Genomic DNA, 12,500 nt, shown 5'->3' with positions numbered 1-12,500 from the left:
TCAGCTACTATGCATCCCAGAAATATATAGCTTATAAGGATTTGTAATGTAAGGAATTTGTAAGGAAATGTAAATAAATATGGCAACTCGTTTAGATGTAGGCCTATGTATAGGTTTATGGTTTCAACTCATTTAGACGTAGGCCTACGTACATGTTTATGGTTTCAACTCATTTAGATGTAGGTCTACGTAGGTTTATGGTTTCAACTCATTTAGATGTAGGCCTACGTACATGTTTATGGTTTCAACTCATTTAGACGTAGGTCTACGTAGGTTTATGGTTTCAACTCATTTAGACGTAGGCCTATGTATAGGTTTATGGTTTCAACTCATTTAGATGTAGGCCTATGTATAGGTTTATGGTTTCAACTCATTTAGATGTAGGCCTATGTATAGGTTTATGGTTTCAACTCATTTAGACGTAGGCCTATGTATAGGTTTATGGTTTCAACTCATTTAGATGTAGGTCTATGTATAGGTTTATGGTTTCAACTCATTTAGATGTAGGCCTATGTATAGGTTTATGGTTTCAACTCATTTAGACGTAGGCCTATGTATAGGTTTATGGTTTCAACTCATTTAGACGTAGGCCTATGTATAGGTTTATGGTTTCAACTCATTTAGATGTAGGCCTATGTATAGGTTTATGGTTTCAACTCATTTAGATGTAGGCCTATGTATAGGTTTATGGTTTCAACTCATTTAGATGTAGGGCTACGTAGGTTTATGGTTTACCGTTTCACTCATGATACAATTTCTCTTTCATAACATGATAACATGTGCCAGATAACACCCTACAACAAGAAAAGAAAAAAAACCTTTCAGTCATTCAGTCAGACTTCTCTGTAGCCTATAGTAGCCTCTTCATAAATGATATTTGTACTTAGGCTGTCGTGAAAGTTTATAATATTTAGAGAAATGTAAAGTTTCAAATACAAAAGTAGTAGTAGTAGTAAGTAGTAGGAAAACGCTGTTCGTGTCTGAGAGCACAGGACTGCTCTTCATTTCAAAGACCCCCGGTTTGACATGCACTAGGACAAGGGTTCCCACATTTTTCAGGCCGTGACCCCCCCTAAAATAATCTTATTTGATCTGGGAACCCCCCAAAATAATCATATTTTATCTGGAGACCCACCAAAATAATCATATTTTATTTGGAGACCCACCAAAATAATCATATTTTATCTGGAGACCCACCAAAATAATCATATTTTATCATAATCTTATTTGATCTGGGAACCCCCCAAAATAATCATATTTTATCTGGAGACCCACCAAAATAATCATATTTTATCTGGAGACCCACCAAAATAATCATATTTTATATGGAGACCCACCAAAATAATCATATTTTATCTGGGGACCCACCAAAATAATCATATTTTATCTGGAGACCCATCAAAATAATCATATTTTATCTGGAGACCCACCAAAATAATCATATTTGAACTGGGGACCCCCCACCCAGACAAGCACTTGGAATTGTAGGAGTTGAGGCATTACATTTAGTTTAGGCGAGGCGTTGTGAGCTTGTAGATCTGCTATTTTCACAATGTTTGCCTCTTTCTTAGGTAATATTTGACAAGATGGCTAATTTGCTATCAAAAGGGTCTTCAAAGTCCTTAAATAGTAACTTTATAATAAATATACAGATACCCTGTATACACTTATACTGTATGTTGGTTTGTTTACTGTTGAGCGAGAACATTAAAGCTAGTCACCCCCTAAGAACCGCTGCATTAGACCACAGACCCCATTTGATGACATTATTTTAAATCTCTGGGAGCCGGACCCCCATCTACACTGTAAAATCCTCAGTACTCTGTGAGGGTACAACATGGTCAGACACAGTGTGTGTGTGTGTTTGTCCGACCCGATCTCACACAACACGGTGAAAATAGCACGGATTGACATTCCGTACAGAGACGCCTAGAAAACCCCAAAAAGCCGTGCATATAGGAGGAGCCGCGAATGTGTTACGTTTTGGACCATGACGGAGGAGCGCAGTCTCAAGGGACGCCTTGAGCCTGTCAGCGCCGTCCGAGTTCTATACCAATCAGCACAGAATGGTACATCATGTTGTGGGGACTGCTCTGCTTCCGGGTTGCAACCAGAGTCATTTCCCCGTGGGATTCGCGGCTCTCCTATGCACGGCTTTTCAGGTTTTCTAGTCGTCAATTCCAGTCTAGTCGTCTGGAATTGTCAATCTGTGCTATTTTCACTGTGTTGTGTGAGATCAGGCTGGTGTGTCGGTGAGCAGCTGATCGCCGATCCGGCACCGTTGGCCCGATCGGCGTGAAACTTTGCATACACACTGCCCCTACAGGCCAACTTTAATTTCTGCCCGGAATGTTTTTAACTCACTGAGTGCCAGAATTGGCAGAATTATTTCTGGCTATGTTGTCCCAGTGCCAGAGATTTTTTCAAGGTAAAAAAAAAGTGCTTAGGAAGCGATATACAGCCTTTTTCAGTTCTAAGTTAAACAAGGAGTGGATGGAGCTGCAAATCTTCAGATAATGATATCTTGGGTTCTGAACATGTTTTTTTTTTTACATTTGTTTCAAAAACACGTCAAACACGTCATTGGCACGTTGCGCCATAGCGGTAAAACACATGAAACGTTAATGGCACTCAATGAGTTAATGGACCTCATGTCGGTGCCGTTAAAAGGCCGCTTCACGTTTTGGTCTAGAACTTCTTGAACATAGATTGGTGAAGCAATAGGAAGCCCCGCCGAATCCAAGCGGCTGGGTTTGGATACGCCCTTCAAGACCATGGATTGGGCTCGTTCTCTCAGTCTAGGGGTCATGTGATCAAGACGTATCAGTCAGATTCAGCAAAGTTCGAGGGGCCCTGGGTAGGCAACCCGGCCTGGCTCAGAAAAGCACACTTTTCTAGTCCTTAACGTATTTCCCGCTAGTCGTTGATGAGACCGTGCCTTCATTGTTATATTATATTTATAATCATCGTCTCTTCCTCAATGACTCATCAACAACATTATGTAATACAAAAACATAAAGTCATTAGTGAAATAAACAGTTTGGGGTTTGGCTGTTGGACCGTTGTCCTGGAAACGGGGTTTAAACGGACGTGAAATACTGCACAGAGCTGTCAGGGTGTGGAGACACACACACACACACACACACACACACACACACACACACACACACACACACACACACACACACACACACACACACACACACACACACACACACACACACACACACACACACACAGAGGGGGGACAGTGGAACGTTCCATTAGTGTGTTTATGGGGGTGTTGTGGGGACAGTGTGAATGGATGGTATTTACCAGCAGACACATTCTGTATTCTGGTTGAACACAACAAACCCACTGACCGCTTTGTTCTAATGCATTATGCTTCTCAAAGTGGGGTCTGGGGACCCCCGGGGGTCCCTTGAGGGCAGGGGCGTAGCCACGGGGCATAGGTAGGCCTGGGCCCACCCATTTGGTTTTTCTGCCCACCCAAACAAAATAAAAAATATATATAACTTTATTTTATATTTTTTCATGTCATTTTCAGCCATTTTGATAACAGTATATATATATATATATATATATATATATATATATATATATATATATATATATATATATATACCGTATATATATACTGTATAGGTAGCCTACCCGAAATCCGTCACAAACCCGTGAAAAAAGTATCAAAAACCGCTAATAACCGAAAATGTTCGCACATGCGCACGGTCCGGCCGCGCGCGCGTGGATGTGTGCCCACCCACAACTCCCTAGACCCAGCCTCGGCTAGCGTTCCGGCTACGCCCCTGCTTGAGGGGGTTCCAGGGGGGGTCCCCAGCTAAGCTAGTTATCTCTTTTTTTTTATGACGTCGGCAACGTCATTGGCACTCTGGGCTTATGCGACGTCAATGGCACTGAATGAGTTAACTCATTCATTGCCATTCACACAGTGGTTCTCAAACTTTTTCATGTCAAGGAGTCAAGGACCCCCAAATTGACACTTATTAGGCCGCGGACCCCCATTTGAAAAGATAAGCCAGGGACCCCCATAAGAGAAGATTTTGACGGCTCTAGCCGTAAAAATCAATGGTTTTTATAAAAGATGTTCTCTGTCACCCGAGTGATCACTTTCACTTTGTACTCACAAGGATCGGGAAACAACGTCATCCCATGATTTCCGTCCACTTCCTGTTTAGCGTTTTTCATGAGCGATAATAACGGATCTACAAGTTCTGTGACCAGTTGAACAGAGAAGGAAAAAACATGCATTTTTGACGAGAGATGTTATATTCACATACTGTTACAAGAGAAGGGGCCGGTCGCGGTTGGAACGTTTTTTTCTCTGGGCGACGCACACACACACATAACGGGTGTGTTTACAAACGGTCAGACAAGCGATCACAACGGATATACATTTTATGTGAACAGTTGAAAAGGTATTAAAAACAAAGAAAATCGCCGGCACTGACACTGGGCAAACACAGTCAGAAATAAGTCTAGCAGTGAATGAGTTAAATTAAATTCATTGAAATCATTGTTTTATTTGATGGCTTTTGCCACAAAAAAAAGGATGGTGTAGTCAAAAAACACCGGAAACCAATGGCCACGCCCCTAAAACCATGACATTCCAGGCGTGCTTCATTCTGTCTCTTCACTGTTATTAAAACCCTTCCTGAAGACAACATCTGTGAACAATAAACCCTCTGTTCTGTGTCATCCTCTAACTATAGTTACAGGACAACCACTCTGCTATCTAAACCACACTATAGTGTGGTTGTCCTGTATCTATAGTGTGGTTTAGTGCATTGGTTCTCAAAGTGGGGTCCGGGGACCCCCAGGGGTCCTTGAGGGGGTTCCAGGGGGTCCCCAGCTAAATGATGGATAGGAACCAAATGGACCCTTATGGGTCTGTAACTCTGAGAGTGTACAAATGGAGCCAAATGGACCCATTAGGGTCCATTTGGTTCCATTTGTACACTCTCTGAGTTAAATTAACATTGATTTTACAATGTGAATTGGGGTCCCAGAGATATAAATGCCATTCAATGCATGTCAAACTGGGGGTCCTTGACATTAAAATGGTTGAGAATCACTGCTAGAAAGCCGTATAAACCTTCTCTTATGGGGGTCCCTGGCTTATCTTTTCAAATGGGGGTCCACGGGCTAATAAGTGTCAATTTGGGGGTCCTTGACATGAAAAAGTTTGAGAACCACTGGATCATAGTGTATAGTGATAGATAGTGATATAGATATAGTGATATAGATCATAGATCATAGATCATAGTGATAGATAGTGATATAGATATAGTGATATAGATCATAGATCATAGATCATAGTGATAGATAGTGATATAGATATAGTGATATAGATCATAGATCATAGATCATAGTGATAGATAGTGATATAGATATAGAGATAGATCATAGATCATAGATCATAGATCATAGTGATAGATAGTGATATAGATATAGTGATATAGATATAGTGATATAGATCATAGATCATAGATCATAGTGATAGATAGTGATATAGATATAGTGATATAGATCATAGATCATAGATCATAGTGATAGATAGTGATATAGATATAGAGATAGATCATAGATCATAGATCATAGATCATAGTGATAGATAGTGATATAGATATAGTGATATAGATCATAGATCATAGATCATAGTGATAGATAGTGATATAGATATAGTGATAGATAGTGATATAGATCATAGATGTACTTGAAGGTTGACATGAAATAATAATAATCCCGTTTAGTGGTTCATTAGCTCCATCGTGACACAATAGGCTACAGCTTGTAGCGACGGCGCACGTCAACGCACGTCGAAACAAAGACAAAGATAGCAAGGATTCAACGGTGATGTCACTACAGGAAGTAGCACGGACGGCGCCGTTCATAATCCACAGTGACATCACTGACGAGTCCTTGGTATCTTCATGTGACCGACTCAACCTTCTTCTCCGCTCTGTGGAAAATCCTGGCGACTCAAAGGTTATAGATTCTCGGCCCGGAAAAAAACTTGGAATTCCCGGCCGCCTTCTCGCGGACCGGTGGTACATGTCCCGCGGACCGGCACCGGTCTGCGGACGGGTGGTTGGGAACCCCTGGTTTAGATAGCAGAGTGGTGAGCATGAGCAGCTTTGACCTTCAGGCTCATAAACACTAACAGTAGAGTGAGACTCACGGCCATGACTCGGCTGGGCGTGTGGACCATGGATCTGCTGCTGAAGCCTCCATGGTTGGATGAGAAGGTTCTGTATGATGGACCACCGTGGTCTGAGAGAGAGAGAGAGAGAGAGAGAGAGAGAGAGAGAGAGAGAGAGAGAGAGAGAGAGAGAGAGAGAGGGGAGAAAAAAACATGAGAACAATAGGAGAGACAATGAGAGGTGAAAGATCAAGACAGACAGACAGACAAAGAGAGACAGATAGACAGACAGACAGACAGACAGACAGACAGACAGACAGACAGACAGACAGACAGACAGACAGACAGACAGACAGACAGACAGACAAAGAGAGACAGAATAAAAAGTATACTATATTAACTCATTGACTGCCATTGACGAGTGCACTCGTCATTTGGCCTGAGGATCACACTGCCATTGACAAATGTGTGGCATGTTCAATGGTTTACGCTAGAGGGCGCTGTTCGTCAACCCATGAGTGATCCTATGACTTCTGGAGAACAGTAGAAATAACGTGATCACAACAAACCCCAGCCTGGTAAACCCCCCTCCCTCCGGAAATCTCATTTGCATTTGATTTCAGGAAGGAGTCTGGTTCACCAAATGGACGAGCCTATCAGCGTCGTCGCTCATCGTTCTGTGATTGACAGCAAAAGTTGGCCAATCAGGTGGCGAGTTCGAGCGAGCCCGAATGTAACCGAGTGCAGCCTGAGTGCAGCCGACCAAAAACGAGCGGCAGCCATCTTTTTTGACCGCAGTGTTTTCTACTCACTTTTACACTTCAAAACGCTCTCAAACTTCTATTTTGAGGCACGGAATTTACTTTTAAGATGTGGTTTGGATGGAATGTAGTTGTTTAACTTCATATATGTGGTCAATTAATCATGACAGAGCCTATTTAAAAATACAAATTCAGAGAACCGGCAGGGGGGCGGGCAGTGACACGCATGTATCCGAATAAGGCAACCTATTTTGGGCATGGCCGTCTCAAAAGTCCCGCTGCGTCACATTAGTCTGGAGAATAATGTGACTAACACACACACACACACACACACACACACACACACACACACACACACACACACACACACACACACACACACACACACACACACACACACACACACACACACACACACACACACACACACTATACTAATGTTTACACAGACACTATACTGATATGACACACCAAACCTCTGATCTCCATAATATAACGTCTTGTGTTTTTTCGAATATTCCCTTCTTGCTCATACTACACAGCGCAAAGAGACTCATTTAGAGCGTGTAGATCTGCTATTGTCGCTGTTTTTGAATTTGAGACGCTGGAAAGTAAAAGTTGTGAGGAACATGTGAGGTTTACACCACGACAGAGACCATGTATATAGCTTTATCAGACAACCGTATGACAGACGTTTAAATAGGTTTGTGGGTCAGAGAGATTGGCTGAGAGCACCGTGTCACATGTCACATGTTACATGTCACATGTTACATGTTACATGTGTGTGTGAAGGTGAGCTCATCATCTCTCCGCTCCAGTAGAGATGACATCATCTCAGTGGAATGAGAAACATGATCATCCTCTGGGCTGGAGATGACTTCTAACCACGTTGACCCTCTAGCAGAGGCACACGTTTCCTATAGGGAGATTACTGGGGAAACCCTTATGACATCACTTCCTGTTGTTTGTTCAGGGTCAAGTGCCAGGGCCCAGGGTCTGACAGAGACAGGTTCTGCTGTAGACCTGTCTGTCTGTCTGTCTGTCTGTCTGTCTGTCTGTCTGTCTGTCTGTCTGTCTGTCTGTCTGTCTGTCTGCATCATGTTTACATTGCCAAAGCCAAAGTGGAACAAAACCATCTAAACAGCACAATGTAATGTGTGTGTTATGTGCTTTATATTATAAAATGCACGCCTCAGTCTACAGCAATACTACTATTGTCTCATTAATGCTGATGTGTCCTTGTTTAGTGTTTAGTGTCTCCACTGCTCTATGGCTATAGAGTAATGATTGTAGACACTAACCTGTCAAATACTATTACATGAGAATAAATACATGTGTTTAACAGAGCTGTGTTAACATTGTAACTATCGTGGAGGCAAACCTCTCTCCGGTAACAAAAACACAGAAAAAGTGATCAAAAAGGTCATCCAAACAATACGCTATTTGTGGAGGATTGATCGTCAGTAAGTCAGTAAGAATACTCTGAAGATTCTTGCAGGGGCCCTCATACAAGGTCATTATGATTATGCATGCACTTCATGGTATCACAACACCTCCAAGGCCTTAAAAACAAGGCTCCAAACATCCCAAAAACAAACTAGTAAGGCTACTTCTTGGCCTCAATCACAAAACCCATCTAACCCCTGCTCATTTTGCTAGGATTGGATGGCTTAGGGTTGAGGACAGAGTACAGCAACTTGCTATGGGCCTGGTCTTCAAGATACACCACAACATTGGGATCCCTCTGTATTTGTCTAAATACTTCCTAAATGTTAATCAAGTCCATGATCATAACACCAAAGGCAGCTCCACAAATCATGTTCAACCCAGATTTGGCACAACAAAGGGAATGAACTCGTTCTCATGCTATTCATCAACAATGTCGAATGCCCTACCAAAAGGAGTAAAGGAGTGTAAAACCCTACTCACTTTCAAAACTGCCCTAAAGATACACCTTCAGGAGGCTGCAATTGAAAAATGCCCCCTGTCCAAGTCCTAACCTACCCCATGTCCTAACCTAACCTACCCCCTACCCCCCCCCCCCCTCTCTCTCTCTTTCTTCTTTTGTACATATTTTTCACTCTTCATACCAGTAACCTGTAAGCTGATTGTATGACATTCTGTATAGTAGTGTGTATATGTGTCTGTCTCTTATATGTATAGTAGTGTGTATATGTGTCTGTCTCTTATATGTATAGTAGTGTGTATATGTGTATGTCTCTTATATGTATAGTAGTGTGTATATGTGTCTGTCTCTTATATGTATAGTAGTGTATATCTATCCGTCTCTTATATGTATAGTAGTGTGTATATCTTATCTGTCTCTTATATGTATAGTAGTGTGTGTATATGTGTCTGTCTCTTATATGTATAGTAGTGTGTATATGTGTCTGTCTCTTATATGTATAGTAGTGTGTATATGTGTGTGTCTCTTATATGTATAGTAGTGTGTATATGTGTCTGTCTCTTATATGTATAGTAGTGTGTATATCTGTTTGTCTCTTATATGTATAGTAGTGTGTATATGTGTGTGTCTCTTATATGTATAGTAGTGTGTATATGTGTCTGTCTCTTATATGTATAGTAGTGTGTATATCTGTTTGTCTCTTATATGTATAGTAGTGTGTATATGTGTCTGTCTCTTATATGTATAGTAGTGTGTATATGTGTCTGTCTCTTATATGTATAGTAGTGTGTATATGTGTCTGTCTCTTATATGTATAGTAGTGTGTATATGTGTCTGTCTCTTATATGTATAGTAGTGTGTATATGTGTCTGTTTCTTATATGTATAGTAGTGTATATGTGTCTGTCTCTTATATGTATAGTAGTGTGTATATGTGTCTGTTTCTTATATGTATAGTAGTGTGTATATGTGTCTGTCTCTTATATGTATAGTAGTGTGTATATGTGTCTGTTTCTTATATGTATAGTAGTGTATATGTGTCTGTCTCTTATATGTCATCATGATTTGTGTGCATGGGGATCTCATCTTAAACAAGCTCAGTGCTTTATGAGCTATCCACTTTAGTAGACCTTGTACTTTGTACTTCCATGTACTGTTGTTCTCATGTCTTACTAAATAAAGTACATCAATCAATCAATCGTACCAAACCATAAGAATTGTGCATTTGCTGTCAGAAATAGTTCAATATATATCACTGTAGGAAAGGTTAGCATAGGATACACTTTAGAAACTAATGACATCAGTATTTCACTGTTTTACATTCACACCCCTCCCTCCCCCCCACTCTTTCTGTAAGCATACTTTATCTTGGTTCCTGCATACTCTCAGCCTCTCCTTAGCTCCAGTTTAAACACATAAACACACAGTGGGTTTTTTTAATGGTTTGCCAGACATCACAGTTTGTGAAGCAGCCTCCCTGGGACAATGAGAGGAAAGGACCCCCCCCCTCCCACACACACATAAACATAAACCAGTGAATAAGGCCTTCTGACTGTTTACAACAGGGGCCTTCAACGGTTTCAGGCCAAGGACCCCCTAGCTGAGAGAGAGATGAAGCAGGGACCCCCTACTCTATATTGTATAAAATTGTGTTTCAGTTTTTTTTTTTAACTTAGTCTGCTCCTCGCAGCGCGAGGCGTTGAGAGCTTGTAGATCTGCTATTTTTGGCTAATGTTCCCCCTCAGAAAAGGAATTCTAGGGTTCAAGTGGTTAATGTAAAAAAACGGAATCCTACCACACAAAGATTTGGCGGACCCCCTATAGTAGCTCTCAGGACCCCCTAGGGGTCCCGGACCCCCTGTTGAAGACCCCTGGTTTAGAACATTTTGCACTTTTCTTCCCACATCTGTATTTCTTTGCTATAGTGCTGATTATCAGTAGTGAGAATAATAATACCCTAACATTATAATTCTACATATTGTGTTCATTGTTTATGACATTGGTTCTCAAAGTGGGGTCCGGGGACCCCCAGAGGTCCTTCAGGGAGTTCCAGGGGGTCCCCAGCTAAATGATAAGATAGTTAGGAACCAAATGGACCCTTACAGGTCTGTAACTCTGAGAGTGCACACATGGAACCAAATGGAACCTTTCAGGTCTGTAAGTTGGAGTGTACGAATGTAACCAAATGGACCCCAATATAAATTGAGGTCCCAGAGATAGAAGTGTCATTAAATGGGGGTCCGCAGGCTAATGTAAATAAGTTTTGCTTCTTCCTACTCCTTTTTGAACATGTTGGGGATGATCAATGATCGCATTTTAAATGTTTTTGTTTACTTAATTTTATTCTTATAATGTGTCTTTCATTGTTATTGTTTCTTCTTTTATTTTACCTGCAAGTTCAACATAAGGTGTATCAAATCAAATAAAAAAAGATCTGCTATTTTTGAATAGCCCAAAGTATAAAATAATGGTTTAACCCATTGAGACCTGGAACGCATCTGTGTCATTTTAGATTTCTTTGGCTATTCAAAAAAATAGCAGATCTACAAGCTCATAGCGCGGCACCGAGTGCCGCGCTATGAGCTTGTATATCTGCTATTTTTTTTAATCTTGAAAATGTGTGCAAATCTTTATATATATATGTAACTATTTAAAAAACGTAAAAGTCTTAATGGGTTATATGTGGTTAAGATGTAATCAGTGAGGAGGTTTGGCCACAGTACAGATTACAGTGCAGTGTGAAGTGTTCCACACCCTGTCTGTTCCTCTGATGAACAGACAGGGTTCTGGGTGACGTCTAAGTACTGTATAAACAGAGCGTTTACTTTTACTTTTACTTCCTTTTCTTTGTGTGTGTCTGAACCACAACATCTGTACAGATGTTAACTCTTATCTATGACAGTCTCTGATAGTCTGAGTGATTCCCTGAGCGATCAGAGACACTGTTTGACCTGTCATTGGCTCATCTGCTGTTTTGAGGAACAGAATCCTTCTCTTCTACTGGTTCTGTAGACACACTGTTTCCCAAACAGTGGGTGGGGACCCATGTTTTAGTAAATAGACCCTTTTTCATTGACTTATTGTTATTTCAAATGATTTTTACAAAGTAAAAAACTAAAGAAAGAACATGTATGCATAACTAGGGCTGAAGTTCCACTGGAAATGTGTAACTTGGTCATTAATGAACTGAAGGAGAAGATTCATTAATAAATAATATTCCTTGTCAGGGGGGGGGGGCACAAAAACCCAAAGTAAACTTAACCTAAACAGGCAATACGCTGTGGCAGAATGTTTGAGCATGGTGACTGATAATAACGTGAGAGAAACCTTAAAGGGATAATTCACCCCAAAAAAAAATGTTTTTTTTTGTTTCCCCATGGTGACTTCAAACCTGTAGGCTAGCGGTTCCGGTAGGAGACACAAAGGAGACTCTTTGTGTCTCCTACCGGAACTGCTGCTGGTCATCAAATTATTGTCTTAGGAATGAGACAAAAGCTATTCCCCTATTCCCCGTGCATTTAATGAGGCGATCACCGTGAGGACAATGATCACGAAAAATATTACATGACTTTTCAAAAGGTACAGTACAACCGCTCGTTACACTGTTACACTGTTTACTCTGGCAGTTAAAGAGTTAATGAAGTCAAAGATAAGGCAAGGAGAGCTTTCTATGC

The 12,500-nt window shown here is 41.0% G+C and overlaps 1 protein-coding gene across 1 annotated transcript in view; it reads right to left on the bottom strand.

Annotated features, from left to right (window-relative positions):
• The window catches only part of LOC311047715 (plakophilin-3-like), a 129,475-nt gene that overhangs the window by 97,310 nt on the left and 19,665 nt on the right, over window positions 1-12,500 (bottom strand). The window contains exon 2 of the mRNA XM_084060533.1: window positions 6,200-6,291. Within this exon, the coding sequence (XP_083916659.1) occupies window positions 6,200-6,291 (92 nt within the window). The remainder of the gene's footprint in view (window positions 1-6,199; window positions 6,292-12,500) is intronic.

The sequence above is a fragment of the Gymnoscopelus microlampas genome (genome assembly GCF_963454915.1).
Source record: "Gymnoscopelus microlampas genome assembly, chromosome: 1".
Lineage (NCBI taxonomy): Eukaryota > Metazoa > Chordata > Actinopteri > Myctophiformes > Myctophidae > Gymnoscopelus > Gymnoscopelus microlampas.
This window is presented reverse-complemented; position numbering and strand designations above follow the sequence as displayed.